Below are 20939 nucleotides of genomic sequence, written 5' to 3' on the forward strand. Positions count from 1 at the left end.
AGTGTGACCTCATCTTAAATTAACTAATTACATCTGCAAAGACCCTATTTCCAAATAAGGTCACATTCTGAGGTTCTGGGTGGACATAAATTTTGGCAGGACACTATTCAACCCAGTACAATATTCTTATTGCTGTGTGTCACTAGTGTTCATTCATTTGACTTGGTTGATGAGCATTTGGGTTTTCAGGTTTTTGTCCTTGTGAACCATGGGCTGACATAAATATCCTGTACATGTGTTCTAGAACACACATGCAAGAGTTTCTTTAAGATATATATTTAGGAGTGTACTCACTGGATCTTAGGGTATGAGACTGTCCAGCTTTATAAAATACTTTTGAACTATTTTCCAAAGTGATTGCAACCAATTAACATCCCACCAGCAAAGTATAATTTGCCCCATGTTCTATCAACGCTTGGAATTGTCAGACTTTTAAATTTTGCCAAAGAAATATAAAATTAAATTATCATCTTCATTTACATTTCCCTGATCACTAATGATGTTGAAAATCTTTTTATATGTTTGTTGCCTACATGAGTTTCCTGTTATATGAAATGCCTGTTCATGTCTCTCTCGCCATATATGTATTGGGTTTGTTATGCTTTATTTAATGATTTGGATTTGTTCCTGCTACCAGTCTCCAGTAGACTTGTGTTCTATGTTTATCCGTCCTAGTTTATAACTTACCTTTTCATTTTCTTTACGAACAAAGTTCTTGTTTTTATCAGTCTTTTGATTAAAATCTTTCAATTTTTAAATTGATCAATCTTTTATATTTAATGGTTCCTTTGTGTTCTGTTTAAGAAATCTTTCCCGGGGCCAGCCCTGTGGCCAAGTGGTTAAGTTCACACACTCCACTTCGGTGGCCCGGGGTTTCACTAGTTCAGATCCTGGGACGGACATGGCACTGCTCATCAAGCCATGCTGAGGCAGCGTCCCACATAGCACAACCAGAGGCACTCACAGCTAGAATATACAACTACGTACTCGGGGGCTTTGGGGAGAAGAAGCAAAAAAAAAGAAGACTGGCAACAGATGTTAGCTCAGGTGCTAATCTTTAAAAAAAATAAAATAAAATAAAGAGACTGTTTAAAATTAAAAAGAAATCTTTCCCTCCATTACCAAAAGATCTAAAAATATTTGATATTTTTTACTAAAATATTTAAAGTTATGTTTTTGACATTTAAATCACTAATTCACGTAGGGTTGTTTTTTGCATATGGTGCCAATTCAGTTTCTTTTATGGTGTTTGGCCAATCCAGTTTTCTCTCCTTCATGTGGCAACTTCTTCTACATTTTCCTAGAAAACTTTCTATTTCATTAGGCTTTTGATTACTCAAAATATCCATAGAATTCTCTTGTTTTAATTTTTCTTCTCTGTATTCATGCCCCCTTTTCGTTCCAAGTTGTTTTCTTGTATCTCTATTTTCTTCATCTTTATTAAAAAATGATTGTCTATTTCACTATTTACAGAGAACCAGCTCATCATGGTTTTATTAATTACTTATACCTATTAATTACCTCTACTGGGTTTTTTTTTTTCCTACTTATTTTATTAATACCTGTTTGTCACATTAATTCCTCCTTTCCAATTTCTTTGGGAGTGTTTAATTGAACTTTAGTAGAATGCGATTAAATTAAAGCTTAGTTAATTTGTTTTCACTCCTTCTACTTTCTTAATGAATGCATTTTGGGTTATAGGTTTTCTTCTTGGTATCATTTTGGCCCATCTCTTAGATTTTTGATATGAGGTACTATCATGTTCCTCTTCATTCTAAAGAGTTTGCAATATCCCCTGTTATGTTGTCCTTAACCCAAGCGTTATTCAGGTGTGTATATTTTAATGTCCAGGCATTTGGAACATTTTATGGTTTCCCTGTTGTTGGTTTCTATTTTCATTTTGATGTAGTTTGAGAATATAGCTTATATGATATCAGTTTGGGAGCTTTATAATTAATTTTATGGCCTACTTTGTCGGGAATTTTTATGAGTGTTCTATGTATGTTTGTAAAAGCTCATTCTCTGGTAAAAAATAAAAAGAAAATGTAGATCCTCTATATGATAAATCAAGCAAATGATTCCTGTTATCCCAATATAGCCTTATACCTACCTTTCTTCTATTTGATCTGTTTCTGAGAGATGTATTAGTTTGTTACTGTGATTGTGGGTTCCTCAAAATGTCCCTGTTCTATAAGTTTTTCCTGTACGTATTTCAGAACTATTTTGTAAGACAAATGTTAGAAGTGTCATCCGCATCCTTTTAAAATATGGAATATCTCTGTTAATATTCTATGCTTTGAAATCTGTAGTACCTAATTCTATCAACACACCTGCTTTCTTCTTGATATTTCTTTGCAAATGTTTTTAAAATTCTTTTCTTTTTGAGTTAAATTTTTATTGTGAAATTTTCATACAAATACTAAAGAAGAGAGAACACAATAACAAACTCCACGTACCCAACACCCTGCTTCAATATTTGTCAACATTCTGTATTCTTGTTTCATCCATCTACCTCTCCTCAGCGGAGTTTTTAAAGATAATAGTTCACCCATAAATACTTCCACATGAATCTCTAAAAGAGAAATGTCCTTTTTAACATAACCACATTACTAACAAAATTAACAGTAATTCTTAGGCCTCTCATAAAAATGTGTATTCACTAATGGACTTTTGCAGATTTTTCCTTAGACCAGGCTTTGGGAGAAGAAAAAGAACCTGCATGAGCAGAGTCCAACCCTCTAAGCGGTCCTATGATTAAGCTGAATCCCAGAGGGGACACAACTGGCCTGAAGGGACCCGACATGCCCACATCAGAGCCCAGGTCCAGTTCCCTCAAAACACCTTCCCCACCTGCTGGGACTGAAGCTACACTTTCGGCAGGACATAGAACCTCCCGACATTGTCAGGTAGGACTTCCTGGAAGAGGCAATATTTAAGCTGGGTTTTGAGAACGTTTAGGAGTTCACCAGGTAAAGTGATTGTGGCTTTGTAACTCCCACTCGCAGTCACCCAAAAAGGCAGGGAGGGGAGTGTCAGCTGCTCCAGAATTTCCATGCAGGAGCAGCTAAGGGAAGAGTCAGAGACTGGACTTGCTTCATTCACATAGTAAACACATTGTTATTACTTAGATTTTAATTTACAAATACATTTTAAAAAGCCGTTTTCTTTCGGAGCTTTTAGTCACACGTTGGTCATATTAAAGACCGTTATTATTTTTATTATTGCTGCCTGTTATTGTTTTACTTGATGTAGCGAGGGTGGAGACTAATGGAGATTAATGGGGATTCAAGTCTGCATCCCCGCGCCCTCCACCCCACCCCTTCCAAAGGTGACACCTTCCTCGGTGGTATCTCTGAGCAGAGGACTGGACTATCCCAACTTCCACCTATTTCTCCAGGCGCTTTCTCCTATTAAAGGTTGTACACCCCTCCTGCAGCGGATTGCTCATTCTGACATGTCTCTGTCTTGCCAGGGGGTTTCGCTCAGGAGCGAACTCCCATGCTGACCTCTCCACTCTTTGCCTGAGTGGTTTTCTCCATCAGCGGGCTGTACCATCCTGACTTCTCCCTCATCCCCCAGTGGTTTCTCCCAGCAGGTATTGCGCTCCGCCCTGTGCTGTATCCCGACGGGCCATTTATGTTTTCTAAATAGAACATAGAGCGCCAGACCCCATTTCCAATACCTCCCTCCTAGACAAGGGCCAGCCTCCTGCATTCTTACTGACAGTTCCTCCCTCGCTCAGTGAAAACCCGCAGGAGGTCTCGTCCTCCGCTGTACGGAATGGACAAGCTTTCAAGATGGCGGCCCGAGCTCAGGTGCTCCGCTGGGTGCGGCCATGTTCTCAGCCCGACAGCGCCGTACGGAATCTGCGCAATGTTTCCAGTAGCGTGTCTGCGCTTGCCTCTTGGCTGAATGCCGCTTCCAAGTAATTCAGAAGCATACGCAATACCAACAGTCATAAGGGGCGGTGCTACAGGCCTGACCGGAAGCGGAAGTGGCCCTCGACAGGTTTGGTTTTTTTTTTTTTTTTTTTTTTGCTGCTGCTGGTGTCTGGAGCGTCTCCGCGTTTTAATCCCAAGAGGTACCTGAGGTGATTTTGGTTGGTCGCGATTAGGGATTCTGTGGGGTCAGTGACGGAGGGGTTGTCCGTGGAGTCATGATGATGGTTTCGAAGTTCAGTGACGGGGGAGGTCTGTGGCGTCCGTTGATGAGTTTTGGGAGGTTGGTGATAGGGGCCTCTGGGCAGTGGGGATCTTTGGGGTGAGTCACTGGGATTTGTGGGTTCAGTGGTGGGAGTCAGGTCAGTGACAGGGCCTGTGGCGTCAGCTCTGGGCATCTGTGGGGTCTGTGATGAGTTTACTTTCTAAACATTCACAATTTTGGTGCATAGCATTTTCTTTATTGTTCAAATCTCAGTGTTTTGGGTATTTTAAAAATTTCAGTTATTTTTTCTTTGACCCATGAAGTACATTCTCTTTCACATAATGCCTGTGGGTAATGCTCGAGTTTAAGAATTTTTTTATGGCCTAGTTCATGGTCAGTTTTCATAAATGTCACCTCTAGTACATAAAAACGGTGTGTATTCTCTATTAATTGTATTGTTTCATATTATATTAAGCAGATTTTTGTCTGCTTAATTAATTACAGAGAAAGGTACGCTCACACTGGGCAGGTGATTTGTCCACTTGTCCTTCCTTCTGTCTGTTTCTGCTTTATGTATTTGAAACGATTATTAGGAACAGCTATGTGTATTTTTAGTAATAGCTATGACTAAATAACTCAAAAGATGTTATAGCAATTCAAGCTCCCACCCACAATCTGTACAAGAGCTCATTTCCCCAAATGCTTTCCAGCACGGGATTCTTTTTGTTAAGTTTCTGCAGTATTGAGGGAGAATTACATCTCATTGCTCTGATGCATTTTCCTGTTAGTAAAGTTGGCATTGTTCTGGTTAATTGCCATTTAAATGTCCTTTCCTGTGAATTTTTATATCCTTTGTCTGTTTTTTTTCTGAGCTTTTTCTTTTTTTTTGATTGCTAGATGTTTTTTTCTTTTAAATATTAGGGATAGCCTATCATCACATATTGAAAAGTTTTTGTCTGTATCTTCGTTTTGATTTATAAGGTGTATTTTAACATGTAATTAAGAAACATCATATAATCAGAAATATTTGTTTGTTCTCTTATAATTTCTGGGTTTTCTCTCAGGTGAATAAAGTCCCTCCTACCCCACTACAACATTGTACAAACATATACTCCTAAAATTTATTTTAATATTCTTTGTGTTTTTTAAAGTACATATACTTAAAATATCTGGTCCTGCTGGAATTCGGTCTAACGTACAGTGTGTGACGGGGATCTGGTGTGTTTTGTTCCAGGCGGATGGCCAATTATGTCAGCGGCATTGACACAATGAATGTCTTGTTCACACTTAATTGTATGTCACTTTTGTCATACGTATTAATCAGTATTGTCTGGTTTGTTGTTTTACTTGTTTTGATTACATTGTTTTTGTGTTAAGTTTTAATATCTAATAGTGCATGGTAATTGCTAGTATTTATTGCCGGCTTCTTGTGTGCCGGGGGTGTATTGAGTACTTTACGAGCATCATCTCATTTAATTTTCATAACTCTATCAGGTAGGCACTTCCATTTTTGTTTTTGAAGCTGAAACTGAAATAATTTCTTCACGTTCTCATGGCTGAAAGGTGGCAGAGCTGCCATTCAGATCTTCAGGAATGTTAGTCTATATCTCATGGTTTTTCTCCTATTTTACCTTGACTAGTACCTGTCACAGGTTTTATTAAACTTTGTATTCTCCACAGGACTGGTTCTCAAAACATGATTCCTGGAATAGCATCCGCATCACGTGGGCTCTGGTTAGAAATGCAGATTCTTGGGCTCTGCTATGGTCTGAATGTTTGTGTCCCCCCACCCCCAAATTCGTATGTTGAAATCCTGACCCCCAAAAGTATGGTATTAGAAGGTGGGGCCTTTGGGAGATGATTAGGTCATGAGGGGGGAACCCTCAGGAATGCGATTAGTGCTCTTACGAGAGACCCCACAGAGCTCCCGAGCCCCTTCCACCGTGTGAAGACACGGCGAGAAGTCTCGGCTGTGAACCAGGAAGAGGGCCCTCAGCAAGATGTGATTATGCTGGCGCCTTCATCTTGGACCTCCCAGCCTCCAGAACCGTGAGCAATACATTTCTCTCGTTTATAAGCCACCTAGTCTGTGGTCTCTGTTAGAGCAGCCCAAACAGACTAAGACAGGCCCTACCCAAGATCTGCTAAACGATAAATTGTGAGAGTGAGCCTGAGAATTTTTAACTAGTTTAACAAACCCTCAGATGCACACTCAAGTTTGAGAACCAATGCTCTGTGGTGTCTTGCTCAGGGAACTATACCGTGGTATTCCCAAGGAACGTTTATGTCGTGAATATTAAGTGACTGACCATGTGTACATTGTCTTTCCAGGTTCCTTGGTGTCTCTGGGGAGCCCCTGGGCCAGATCTTCCTCCACACTCCAGCCTACCTCTACCCCAGCAGCCCTGCTTGAGTTCACAGATGCCCATCAAGCTTTAGGCTCCTGAGAGAATAAAGGTTGAGACCCGACATGACCATGCCAGCTAATTGGACCTCTCCCCAGAAATCCTTGGTCCTGGCTCCTGAGGAACGTGGCAGCTCATGTGAGGTGAGGAGGAGGAGTCCCAGGGGGTGGAGAATTTATCCCAGAAACAGATATCTCTGGTCTGTCGCCAGAGCCTCAGGGCACAGGCATACGGGCCACAGGAAGCAGCCAGACTCTCTGCCTGCCCCTGAAACATCTTGTCTTTCTGCCAAGACTGAGCCACACGTGGGTAACGTCTCCACATCTAGAGCCCAACTGTATGACAGTGAGAAGTAGAATGGCAAGGAAAACTCTTCTTTAGTTTGTCCTCATGCTGTATTGATCTTTTGACTGAGGATAAAATTCGTGTTTAGAAGTCACTTTTATGCAGAATTTTGAAAATGTTTCTTTACTTCTTCCTAAACTGCTTCCTCCCAACACAAATATTTTCACTCTTCTCTTTCTGAAGTTGCTGTTTTTTAGATGTTGGTTCTCCATTTTTTTCCTCTACTATTTTGTATTTCTTTGCTACTCTCATTTTTTATAAATAAAAAGTTTGTTAACTTTGTCTTCCAGCTCTTTATGAGTTTCTCATTACTGTTATCAATATTCTAATTCAGAGTTGTAATTCAAAGTTTTAATTTTCAAAAACTCTAGTTTGTTTTATAAATATTCTGTTTCATTAGCATCCTGCTCTTTCACAGATGTAATCTATTTCTTATCTCTCTGAAGATATTGTGGTAGTTTATTAGGAATAGTTTAGTTTTTTGAATATATATTACCTAATATATACACTTAGTTCAGAAATTAAAGAAATGTAGGAAAGAATTCAGGGGAAAACACAATAGTGAAAGAAACTCAGGGGAACGACAGGACTGTGGTTTGCCCACCTCTGTTCCCAGCTTGCCCAAGTTGCCCCCATACAAATGACCAATCCTATTAGTTTTCTTTGCTTAATTTATTTATGCAAATAAAAACAATTATAAATCTTTTTTCTTTGTATTTCACAAAAAGTGGCATACTAGACACATTTTTGCTCATGGCTTTTCTAACATTTGGTAAAATACAATACATGTTATGAACAATGCAGTGGTGGACATTCTTGTCATGTTTTCTCTTTCTATCATATATATGAGAAGTAGTGGAATTTCAGTTCAGGCTTTTAGTTGAAGGCGATGAATCTTAGCTGAATCTCAGTGAGCCTCCACTTCTGTTGCTGTTGGGCAATTCTGTGATTCGGTATCTTAATATTTCTCTAGAAGATAGGAAAAATGGAGCTAGATGATAGCTGTAATTGGTAAAGCAGCAGCAGTCACTTGTATTAGCCAGAATAAGGGGATGTTTGGTCACTTATGTGGTTTGAACAATGTTCTGATTTTTGTCTGTGCTCAGATATGATTACAGAGTAGTCTTGGTTTTGTTCTTCATCATCACCGTCAGAGAGTGGTCTTGTTTGATGTTGGTGTTCTGTATTTTTTTTTTAAAGTTACTTTCTCCAATTCTTTTGTTTATTTATTTTATTGGTGAAGAAGGTTGGCCCTGAGCTAACATCTGTGCCAGTCTTCCTCTGTTTTGTATATGGGATGCCGCCATAGTGGTGTGTAGGTCCGTGCCCAGGATCCAAACCCATGAACCCCCAGGCTACCGAATCGGAGCACTGTAACTTAACCACTACACCAGTGGGCCAGCTCTGGTGTTCTGTATTTTTGTGTAACAAGAGAACACCATGACATAACTGATCCTGCCTGGCCAGCTCCTAGCAACACTGATGACGAACTGGTAGTGCCAGGCCAACTCTCAGCTGTCAGGGGCTGCTTTTCTCCTCATTTCAAAATAAAGGAATGGAAAAATTGTCTGAGAAACAAAAGCCAAAAGAAAGCTAGGGCTACAATTTTAGGAACAGATCAAAAGGAATTTAAGATGAAAAACGTCCAAAGGGGTGAAGAGGGAGTTCAAACTTACAAAAGTAGTGACATATTAATTATAAAAATTGTCAACGTTATTTAACTAATGATATACTTTGAACAATATTAAGTAAAAATGAACAGAAATCATTAAATATACCACTAACCATTTTATCAACTGTTCTCAAAAACTTATTGAGCAAAGCACAAAAATATATAAACCTTTGCTATAATATTGATTCTGTTCTCTGACGAAGAACATTAACTTAGAACTAGAAAACAAAAGGCTTTTGTGTAACCTTGTGAATGGACTTAATGCCACTGAACTGCACATTTAAAAATGGTTAAAATGGTAAATTTTATGTTATGTATATTTTACCACAATTTTAAGAAAATAATTTTTTTTTAAAGTAAAAGGCAGGCAAAAAGAAACCCCTATATCTGAAAACCTTAAATTTTTTTCCTACATAAATATTTTTTAAAGGAAAAATCATAAAGGATCTTCTTAGAGAATTCTTTGAGTTGAATTTAAATAAAGTACTACATTTTATAGTTGTGTGATGAAGTTAAACGGTAGATGTAGGGAAAAAATATAGATTTAAATGCCTTTTTAAGGAATGCTGTAAGTTTGGGAGTAAAAAAGACCTAAGGTATGAGTTACACTTTCATTTGAAGAAGTTAGAAAAAGATGTGTGTGTGTAGGGTGTGAATATGCAAGTGTATGAAAGAGAAAAATTAAAGCACGTCTGGAATTCATTTTGGATTGTGTCCTTGTCACGTTTAATACTTTTTCCCTAGAATTCAGCTCTGGCCACTCAGGATGGAGGCCGCTGTTTCCTTTCTGTTGCCGTTTCCAGATGGGCCTTTGCTCATTCTCTAACTGTCGTCCGTGAGAGTCCGTGAGCATTTCTTCTGTACAGCAGTGGAAAGATGCGTTTTGTGTTACACTTCTGATGTGGATGCTTCTTTTGTACCTTTCACTCTATACTCTGTATTTTTGCTTTGTTTCTGTGTCCCTTCTGGCAGTTTCAAAGGTTTGGATTCTTTTTTGTTTGGTTCTTTTAGAGACACCTTTATAACATTAGCTTGTTGAACCATATCTTCTAATTTCTTGTTTTAGACAACATCTGTTAAATTTGTACTGTGAATAATGGTGAGAGTTCTGTACTGCCACTTCACGGATTCTTTTGTTTGTTGGATGTCTTTATTCAACTATTTTTCTTTTTTCTATTTTCCTTTAAAAATCCGTATTTCCATTTCATGTAGCTCACTTGTCTCATTCTACTCTGTGCCATTTTTTGTGTTTTCACAGAATGTTTTCATTGCTTTCAGAGAGACCTTGATTTCTGTGTTGCTTTTTCTTTCTTTTTCACTCCTTTACTGATTTCTGCCCATTTACTTTTCAAAAATTTAAATAACCATTTCTTTAGCCTGTTTTCCCATATTTCTTCCTTAGACTCTTAATATCCCTATTTATTTTAAGTAGTTAATTATTTGAGTGAATTCCTTGAATTCGTGGTGAATGTGTTTTCTTCTAACGTGTGGCAATTTATTTCTAGCATGTTCCTTTTAATCTCCTCTCTTTTTTTCTTTCATTCTTTTTGCTTATAGTATCTTTGTACATCAGCAGATGTTTATTATTATCTGTGAGTGAGATTTTTTCCTGGACAAACTGTTTATAAGAAGCTCATTTGCTAAGGAGTCAAAGATACAAATATGACATCTTGATCCCCTGTTAAATTCTTGATGACATTGGGTTTGGGGGCTGTGGGTTTGGTGTGTGTAGGGTGTGAATATAGAAGTATATGAAAGAGAAAAATTAAGGCACATATATTCTTTTCAAGTATATAGGGAACGTTTTCAAAGAACCAGAAGGACCTATGATTAGAATGTACAACTATGTACTGGGGTCTTTGGGGAGAAGAAAAAGAAGAAAAAAAATAGTTTTCAAGCGTCTTAATTTAAGACATTAGAAACCACACATATCTGTAATACTTTGAGTATTCTTGTCCTGCCCGCATGCTCATTCCCTCCCCTGAATTCAGTGACCTGCTGTGTACGGACAACTCCTGAATCTTCATCTCTAGTGGCTCTCTGTCCAGCTGCCCAATGAACATCCTCCTATATGTCTTACCACCTAAATCTCAATATGTATAAAATTTAAATCATTATTTCTTGTCTTCTTCCCCCAGCCTCCTCCTCTAGTTCTTAGTTCTGGTGTCTGTGGCACCAGAATCTACAGTTATGCAAAAGTGGTGGCTGAGAATTATTTGAGTCCCTTTTTCTCACCTTCACACTCGCTATCAATTTACCTTCCTTAATAATGAATATCAAGCCCTTCTCTAGCCTGACTGCAGCCTTGCTCTACACCAGTGAGAAATGCGTATCCTCTCGTAGGACTGTGCCTGGGGCCATGTGACTGATCTTCCAGTCTTGCCCATTCTAAAATACCTGTTTTGAGAATATTCTTTCCTCTGCTTGCTTTGAGTTTATTTTCTTCTTTTTCCAGTTTCGTGAGGTAGGAATTTAGATTATTGATTTGAGAACATTCCCCTTTCCTTTTTTTTAATTTATATATTATTGACATATAACATTCTGTTAGTTTTAGGTATATAACATGATTCAGTATTTGTATATATTGTGAAATGATCACCACAATAAGTTTAATTAACATCCATCACAACAGTTACAATTCTTTTTTCTTATGATGAAAACTTTTAAGATTTACTCTCTTATTAACTTTCAAATATACAATACAGTATTGTTAACTATAGTCACAATGCTGTGCGTTCCATCCCCACGACTTACTTATTTTATAACTGGAAGTATGTACCTTTTGACCACCTTCACTGATTTTGCCTACTACCCACCCCTTGCCACTGGAAATCACTAATCTGGTCTCTGTATCTATGACTTAAGGGGTTTTTTTTAGATGCCACATATAAGTGAGATCATATGATATTTGTCCTTCTCTGACTTACTTCAATTAGCATAATTTCCTCAAGGTTCATCTATGCTGTTGCAAATGGCAAGAGTTCCTTCTTTTTTATGGCTGGTTAATATTCCATTGTACAAGTATGCCACATTTTCTTTATCCGTTCATCCATTGACAGACACTTGGGCTGCTTGCATGTCTTGACTGTTGTGAATAATGCTGCAGTGAACATGAGAACACAGGTATCTTTTCGAGTTAGTGTTTTTGTTTCCTTTGGATAAATACCTAGAAGTGGAATTGCTGGATCGTATGATAGTTCTATTTTTAATTTTTTGAGGAACCTCCATACTGTTTTCCATAGTGGTTACCAGTTTATACTCTTACCAGCAGTGCACAACAGCCCTTTTCTCCACATCCCCATCAACACTTGTTATTTCTTATATATATATTTTTTGATAATAGCTATTCTAACAAGTGTAAGATGATATTTCATTGTGGTTTTTTTAATTTGCATTTCTCTGATGATTCATGATGTTGAGCACCTTTTCATGTACCTGTTGGCCATCTGTGTGTCGTCTTTGGAAAAATGTTCACATTCTCTGCCCATTTTTTTAGGTTGGATTGTTTCCCTTTTTCTAATTTAAACAGTGCTATAAATTTCTCCTTCAGCATTGCTTTATCTGCATCCCACAGATTTTGATATGTTATTTTTTTCACTTTCTTTCAGTTATTTGTATTTTCTAAATTTCTTTTGAGAATTCCTCTTTGATATGGGTTATTTAGAACTGTGTTGTTTAATTTCCAAATATTTTGTGACTTTCCAGATAGCTTTTGTTATTATTTTCTAATATGATTCCTTTGGAGATTTTTCTGTTGTCTTTCTGTTGTTGATTTTTAGTTTGATTCCATTATGGTCAGAGAACATGCTTTGTTATTATTTTAATTCTTTTAAATTTGTTGAGGTTTGTTTTATGGACTAGGATATAGTCTATCTTGGTCATTGTTCTGTGGGTGCTTGAAAAGAATGTGTATTCTCTTGCTCTTGGTTGGAGTATTGTATAAATATTGATTAGATCCTGTTTGTTCTTCTGTAACGTTGATAATTTCCTGTCTGTTATTTCTATAACTTGCTGAGTTTGGGGTGTTCAAGTCCCTATAATCATTTTTTTAAATGTTTACGACTCCACATGGAAATCACTATTCCTTCAGTTCTCCATTTTCAGATTAGATTTTTTATATGGGTGATTATGTTTATTTAGAAACATTTTATTATGGAAGAAAATGTAAATGTATACAAAAGTAAAGAGAATAGTATAAGGAGACCTTGTGTCTTTTGTACCTATCGCCCAGCTTTATTAGTCATCAATGTTCTGCCATTCTTAGGTCATCTAAAACTACCGTCTCTCCTCCAAATGCTGGGTCATTTTCAAGTACATCCCGAACACCATGTATTATCTGTAAATACTTTGATATGTATCTCTAAGAGATAAGAATTCTTTTTTCCTTCCTTTTTGTTTAACATAACCAGTAAGCCATTATCACACCTAAAACATAATAATGGCAATTTCTAGATATTATGTAATACCCAGTTATTGTTTTAATTTCTCTAAACATGCCATAAATGTCTTTTTACTGTTGGTTTGTTTTAATTGAGAGCCAAACAAGGTCCACAAGTTGCATTTGGTAGTATGAGTCTGAAGTCTCTTTTAATAAAGACAAGATTCCCCTCCAGGGACTGGCCCCATGGTGTAATGGTTAAGTTCACGCACTCTGCTTTGGTGGCTGGGGTTCACAGGTTTGCATCTCAGCCATGGAACTACACACCACTCATCAAGCCATGCTGTGGCAGTGTCCCACATACAAAATAAAGGAAGATTGACACAGATGTTAGCTCAGGGACAATCTTTCTCACCAAAAAAAACCGAAAGAAAAGAAAATTCTCCTCCATATTTTTTCTGTTTGAATTTAGTTTTTGAAGAAACAGTTCATTTTCTGCCTTCTGGATTTAGCTGACATTTTGGTCTTGATATTGGTTAATATGTTCCTCTGTCCTTCACGTTACTTATGAGTGATTTGTTTGATCTGGAGGCTTAATGAGATTTAGGTTAGATTTTTCTCTTTTTTTTGGCAAGAATACTTAATGGATGGTATAATGAAATTAATTACTATGTCATGTCCGGAGGCACATAATATCTGGTTATCTCTCTTTTTGTGATATTAACATCGATCAGTGGATGCAGATGTTATTAGCTGATCTATCCATTGTAAACTTCTCTTCAGCATTTCATCTGAAACAGTTGAGCAACCATTAATGGTCATTGTCTAAATCTGTTTTTCATTAGGAGTTACAAAATGATGATATTCTGATTCTATCCTAAGTTCTTCATTTATTAGCTAGAGTCATCCTATAAGGAACTTTGCCTCATCATTTATTTGGTTATCCTGCAATACAGATCTTATAGAAAGAAATTTTAATATAAATCTGATACCTTAATTACCTTTTCTTAAAGTAAAAAATCCAGACTTGTTCTTTGATCAGACTGTTTTTCCCACAACCACCTTCCTGACGTGTCATGCAGACTTCTCTCCATTTGCAAAGAGCTGTTTGCTGTTCCTCAAACTCATCATGTATTTTCCTTTCTCCACGGTTTCACTTTTTTATTTTCTGGGAAATGAACTACCTCTCCTCTCCATTCTGTATTACACTTCTCATCCTCCAAATTAAATTCTTCAACTAATATAAACTTGTTCCCCCATGCAGCCCTTTTTGGGCCCTGAGTGTGTTGCACATAGAGGTTTACTTTTTGTCACCTTAGTGAATTTGTGTCTTCTTTTTCTCTTCTTTTAAAACTTAGGTCTTGTTTATTTTCCAAGTCTTTTAATTGTTAGACGATTAGAAACATATATAATTATCTCTGTGTTCCCAGGACTAGCATAATGGCTGGTCCTAGATTGCTCAGAAACTGTATCGCATGTGGTTCATCTAGTTGCTGGAAGACTATAAAAGAGCCTATTTCAATCTTCAGTTTTGAAAAACAATTGACTGTAATATGGAACAAATAGCAGAAGTTCCTTATTGGATTTCTTTCTTCTACAAGATATTATGTAAAAGTAGATATTTAGTATGCACCCTATATGAAATATCATTTTTTAAAAGTTCCTGGATTATGCAGGTATATGCATTTGTCAAAACTGAAAATGGTACCCTGAGGATTTGTACATTTCATTTTTTGTAAATTTTACTTTAAAAAAAGGTAATCAAATGTTATACTCTAGTCAATGTTTTGCATTCTGAAGTATTTAGGAGGAAGTGTACTGGCACCTACAGTTTACTTTGAAATGCTCAAAAAAGTAAGATATCTCTACAGATGGATAAAAACGTATGGCTAAAATGTGTGATAAAACAAGTAAAATGTTAGTGATAGAATCTAAGTGTTGGGTATATAGGTTTTCACTCTGCAATTCTTTTAATTTTCTGTATGTTTGAAAACTTTCATAGTAACATATTAGGGAAATGGGAGTGAGTTAAAAAGAGGGGGTAAATTAACAAAATCTGCATTCCATATTCTTATAGTTTTTCCATCCCCCAAAGGTAACCATTCACATTGAACAGGAATATGCTCTTACAGGGATCAGTGTCCTTCAAGGACGTGGCTGTAGATTTCAGCAGAGAGGAGTGGCAGCATCTAGACCTTGCTCAAAGAAACCTGTACCGAGATGTGATGCTGGAGACATACAGCCACCTGCTCTCAGTAGGTAAGCACAGTCACCCGCATGTCTGAGAGAAGGCCCCACTGAGAGTGTTTCCAAATTCTCAGTTGCTGAATGCTGTGAGGCATCTGAAATATGTGATGATCTGTCCTTGATTTGTCCAGGATTCTTTATCCCTTTTGAGCACTCTGAATATTCCTCTATTCCCATAGATGTATGGTAACTTTCCTGAAGAACAAAGCCTTGTTGAACAAGGCTGTATTGATTGGGCTCAGAAATACAGTTAGCTGGACCCAGACCTTTTCTCATTTCTCTTGAACAGGGTATCAAGTTCCTGAACCAGAGGTTTTCATGTTGGAGCAGGGGAAGGAGCCATGGGCACTGCAGGGTGAGAGCCAGCATCAGAGCTGTCCAGGTGAGTGAGTATGACCCAGACTGATGGGAGACAGGGGAGTAAATCTCAGCTGTCTTGAGAAAGACTGGCATCTTTGAAATGTGATTAAGATGACTCTTCTGGAAGGTTCTGAATTTTTTGTACTGCTTGAAGACCCTTGAGATTGGCCTCTCAAATAACTAAATACTTTCTACACAAATGCCTTTTGTCATTTCTAACTATCTTCTTCCTTGGCTTTTTGGAGTCTGTATATCATGTACCAATCTGCCTCATTAAAGATTTTTTTTCTTGGTTGTGCTCCTTTTCTGTAACATTCTTTTTCTCTCTACTTCCCCCATTGTCTGAGATTCTTTCTTTATGGCTTCAGGCATTCATGGATCTTCTTTCTTTCAAAGTTCGTATATGTCACACAGTTCCACTGCTGCTAGTCCTCTTTCATTTCTTTTTTTCTCACTGTGAGACGCTTCAGAACTTTATCCAACTAGGCTCTCTTCTCATTTTCTCCATAGATGCTGACATGAGATTTCTCACTTCCTCATTCCCATGCCTTTCGTCCAAGTGATAACTTAGGGGGTCACTGTATAGGAGTATCTTTCTGACTTTTCACTTGAGTGACTTCACATTGACTGGAGTCTCTTTGCTTGCTTGGCTGATTGTTGTAATCACTTTATTTCTGTACTTCGCATGACAAGTTGACTTTGATTGTGGGCCTCATTCAGGGGACGCTATCACCATCGGTCTAAGATTCTGTATTATTTTATTTTTTAATGTATTTTTATTTTTTTAATGTATTTGTTTTTCTTTCTTTCTCCATGCCCATCTCACTTACCACTGTAGGCAATTGTTTTATATGATGGAGACATTTTTTAATTCATGCATGTTCTTTTAAAATTTAAAGTGACTTGAGATATGTATTATTGGGTTATATAAATGTTATTGTGCTATGTATCTTGTTCTTTGTCTTACTTTTTCCACTTCTGCCCATGGTGCAATGTGTTCATAAAGTTTATTTCCTCTGACTGCTAAATTGTGTTCCAGAATGTTTCCTGTCACCACTATCACCAAGCCTCCTGGAGGAGCCAGTGATTCACCCTCATCCTTTTCTCTGGGTTCAACCTGAATGGGCCATATGACCCTCCCCTCTAGTCTCTGCTAGCTGCTCTTTGAGCTAAAATTATCTCCTCATTTTCCTTTGAGAAGGAGCATTTGGGTTTCAAACCTCACAGCAGATAATTTCTGAAAAAGCTTCTTTCTACACTGAGAGGGAAAGTGATGCTATACAAGTGATGTTTTGTTGTATTTCATTCTAGAAGAATTGTGGCAGATTGGTGACGAGGTAAAGAGCTGTCAGCCAAGAGAAAACAAATCTTTAAGAGATGTTGCTTTCATCGAGAAAATATTGACTACAGAGAGAGATTATGAATATAAGAACATTAGGAAAATAATTCATGTAAACCGAAACATTTCTTCCCTAAGACGACCCCATCAGTGTGACTCATTTGGGAATGCTTTGAAGCATAATTTAGATTTACACAGTCATAATAGAAACAGCGCATCAAAGAACATTAATAAGATTACCGAATATGGTAAAATTTCTTCCTGTACTGACCATGAGTGTACTCCAGCAGGAGAGAAATTATGGGACCATAATCAATATGGAAAAATCCTCAGCTATAAACACGCACCCTCTCAACATCAGAAAATTCATACTGGGGAGAAATCTTACGAATGTGCTGAATTTGGAAAGATCTTCACCCAGAAGCCACAACTCAAGGTACACCTGAAAGTTCATACAGGAGAAAAACTCTATGTATGTATTGACTGTGGGAAGGCTTTTGTACAGAAGCCAGAATTCATTACACATCAGAGAACCCACACTAGAGAGAAGCCCTATAAGTGCAGTGAATGTGGAAAAGCTTTTTTCCAAGTATCTTCTCTTTTCAGGCATCAGAGAATTCATACTGGAGAAAAACTCTATGAATGCAGTGAATGTGGGAAAGGCTTCTCTTATAACTCAGATCTCAGTATACATCAGAAAATTCATACGGGAGAGAGACATCATGAATGCACTGATTGTGGCAAAGCATTCACACAAAAGTCCACACTCAGGATGCATCAGAAAATTCATACAGGTGAGAGATCCTATATATGTATTGAATGTGGCCAGGCCTTCATCCAGAAGACACACTTGATTGCACATCGAAGAATTCATACTGGAGAAAAACCATATGAATGCAATAACTGTGGGAAGTCCTTCATTTCCAAGTCACAACTCCAGGTGCATCAACGAGTTCACACAAGAATGAAACCCTTTATATGCACCGAATATGGGAAAGTCTTCAGTGGTAGCTCCAACCTCATTACACATAAGAAAGTTCAAATTAGAGAGAAATCTTCTGTTTGTACTGAATGTGGTAAGGCCTTTACCTATAGGTCAGAGTTGATTATACATCAGAGAATTCACACTGGAGAAAAACCTTATGAATGCAGCAATTGTGGAAAAGCCTTCACTCAGAAGTCAGCACTCACAGTGCATCAGAGAATTCATACAGGAGAAAAATCATATGTATGCCTGAAATGTGGGCTAGCCTTCATCCAGAAGGCACACTTGATTGCACATCAAATAATTCATACGGGAGAGAAACCTTATAAATGTAGTCACTGTGGGAAATCCTTTACTTCCAAGTCACAACTGCACGTGCATAAACGAATTCATACAGGAGAGAAACCCTATATGTGCACTAAATGTGGGAAAGCATTCACCAACAGGTCAAATCTCATTACACATCAGAAAACTCATACAGGAGAAAAATCCTATATATGTCCTAAATGTGGCAAGGCCTTCACACAAAGGTCAGACTTGATTACACATCAGAGAATTCATACTGGAGAGAAACCTTATGAATGCAGTACCTGTGGAAAAGCCTTCACCCAGAAGTCACATCTCAATATACACCAGAAAATTCACACTGGAGAGAGACAGTATGAATGCCATGAATGTGGGAAAGCTTTCAACCAGAAATCAATACTCATTGTGCATCAGAAAATTCATACAGGAGAGAAACCCTATGTTTGCACTGAGTGTGGAAGAGCCTTCATCCGGAAGTCAAACTTCATTACTCATCAGAGAATTCATACTGGAGAAAAACCTTATGAATGCAGTGATTGTGGGAAATCCTTCACCTCCAAATCTCAGCTCCTGGTGCATCAACCAATTCACACAGGAGAAAAACCGTATGTGTGTGCTGTGTGTGGGAAAGCCTTTAGTGGCAGGTCAAATCTCAGTAAACACCAAAAAACTCACACTGGAGAAAAGCCCTACATCTGTTCTGAATGTGGGAAGACCTTCAGACAGAAGTCAGAGTTGATTATACATCATAGAATTCATACTGGAGAGAAGCCTTATGAATGCAGTGACTGTGGCAAATCTTTTACTAAGAAATCACAGCTCCAAGTGCATCAACGAATTCACACAGGAGAGAAGCCTTATGTGTGTGCTGAGTGTGGGAAGGCCTTCACTGACAGGTCAAATTTGAATAAACACCAGACAACACACACTGGAGACAAACCCTACAAGTGTGTGGTCTGTGGGAAAGGCTTTGTTCAGAAGTCAGTGCTCAATGTGCACCAGAGTATTCACACTTGAGAGAAACAGTAGAAAAAAACCTCAGTGAGAGCAGGTCTGATTGTACATTATTGAATTCATGCAGCAAAATAATATATATGTTATTGTAAGTAGAAATGCCCATCAGAATGTTGCATATTACAGAAGAGGACCACTGAGAGGGCCCTGAATGAGGGATGCTCTTCTCACATTGTCACCGGCCTTATTAAACCTTGGGGCATTCATACTGAGAAGGAACTTTGTCTGTTTGATATGTTCGAAGAAGCCTTCTCATGAAAAATACAATGGAACACTGTTACCAAATTCGGCATAGGACAGATTATGTTACATCATGTTAATGATAATCCTGTTTACTGTGGGATAGGAAAAGTCCAACAAGTTGAATGGTAGGACAACATAATATATACGATAGTGACAAACCCTAAGTTCTGTGAGATATTTGTTGCAGAAAACATTGTCTAACAGAAGTTGGGGTATTTTTTCTTTTTTTTTTTCTTGACTCTAACATGGTTGTGCATATCCAATCCCCCATCAATTATTTCCATCAAGAAAGAGATACCACAATAAAAAACAGCTCTTTATGTGTGCAGACACAAATCTCAGAGTATATGTTGACTCCCTGTTATCCTCTAGCACCATGACTTGTAATCCCCCTTCTATTAGCCACCAGTAGAGTGCCTCTGACCTTTATCAGTCTCCAGCACATTGCTTTCTGACCCCCATAATTGCATATGGCTGCCCATTAGTGCTCACGACCCTGTTTGCTGACTGCTGTTATCTCCCAGACAGTATTTGCTGACCCTCATTTAGCCCCCAGTGTAGTGTCTTGTGAACTCCTGCTACCCTCAGGAAAGCTTCTGAGGTAAGAATTTTCGGTTCACCTTGGTCAACTCTTCACCCTAGTTTCCCTTTTGCTGTCACAGTTCTTCTGCCTCCTTTGCCTTACTTAATGACCTGACCTGCATAATAACAACAAATCAATATCTCATTAAAACAAACCCCAACATATCTTCACTGTCTTCTGTGTTCATCTTCATGCCATGTACTCCACGGGCACCTTCTCCCCTATGTGTCTCAAAAAGCATCACTTTAGGTCCTGCCTCAGGGACTTTGCATCTGCAGTGCCCTCTTCAAAGAGCACAGTTCCTTATTATATCTGTGTGGTTCACTGCATGTCTGTCTTCCAGAGGTACCTCTTCACAGAGGCCACCTTTGCCCTTCCCTGCCTGCCTGGTTTAAAGTTCCAACCCCCCACCCTTCCTCCTTTATCCTTTTCCATAACACTTACTACCATGATGCCCTGTATATTTCACTTATTTGTCTATGGCTCCCACACTAGAATGTTTGTCCCTGTTTTGTTCACCATTGTGAGCCTAGACCCATGCCTGACATAGAACAGGCATTCCATAAATGCATAGTGTGGTGTGTTGGCCCTGCTCATTCCGTGACTTCCCTTAGATCCTTTCTGTGTTGCAGCATTAGATGCTCCGATGGGGAGAACCAACTTACCTAAAACACATCAGACTTTTTCACCTCCAGTCTTTGCCTGAGCTGTGCCTCCTTCCTAGCCCTAAAGCTGTAACATCACTGTAAACCTTTTGGCCTCATGCCGGCCTTTTACAGAAGAAAGAACTGAGGCACAGGAAATCCCTCATAGGTGCTTGGTGTTCCAGGATTCCCTGCCATGATTCTGGAATACTACCATCAGCTTCAAAGTGATTACGAAAGAGCCCGTTCACTCTGCCCCAGCATGCACCAGCCCA

At 38.3% G+C, this 20939-nt stretch overlaps 1 protein-coding gene across 5 annotated transcripts; it reads left to right on the plus strand.

The window, feature by feature from the left end:
• The first annotated feature begins 3953 nt into the window (after window positions 1-3953).
• On the plus strand, window positions 3954-19773 carry LOC100063034 (zinc finger protein 585A). Of its 5 annotated transcripts, XM_070224132.1 has the most exons (7): window positions 4012-4081; window positions 5378-5436; window positions 5824-6192; window positions 6475-6691; window positions 15076-15202; window positions 15480-15572; window positions 16862-19773. In XM_070224132.1, exons 4-7 carry the CDS (start codon window positions 6614-6616, stop codon window positions 19195-19197), a joined length of 2634 nt encoding a protein of 877 aa, XP_070080233.1. In that variant the 5' UTR covers window positions 4012-4081; window positions 5378-5436; window positions 5824-6192; window positions 6475-6613; the 3' UTR covers window positions 19198-19773. The 5 variants fall into 5 exon arrangements, with proteins under 5 accessions (XP_023507045.1, XP_023507048.1, XP_023507050.1 ...); XM_023651282.2 differs by lacking the exon at window positions 5824-6192 and having other exon boundaries at window positions 4006-4081; XM_070224133.1 differs by lacking the exon at window positions 5378-5436 and having other exon boundaries at window positions 4008-4081.
• Window positions 19774-20939: the final 1166 nt, after the last annotated feature.

This window comes from Equus caballus, chromosome 10 (assembly GCF_041296265.1).
Source record: "Equus caballus isolate H_3958 breed thoroughbred chromosome 10, TB-T2T, whole genome shotgun sequence".
NCBI classification, from domain to species: domain Eukaryota; kingdom Metazoa; phylum Chordata; class Mammalia; order Perissodactyla; family Equidae; genus Equus; species Equus caballus.

Coding starts and splice junctions, on each gene's coding strand:
- LOC100063034 (XM_023651277.2), top strand. CDS start 6,614: ATGACCATGCCAGCTAATTGGACCTCTCCCCAGAAATCCTTGGTCCTG. Junction 6,692..15,075: donor AACGTGGCAGCTCATGTGAG/GTGAGGAGGAGG, acceptor ATGCTCTTACAG/GGATCAGTGTCCTTCAAGGA. Junction 15,203..15,479: donor CAGCCACCTGCTCTCAGTAG/GTAAGCACAGTC, acceptor TCTCTTGAACAG/GGTATCAAGTTCCTGAACCA.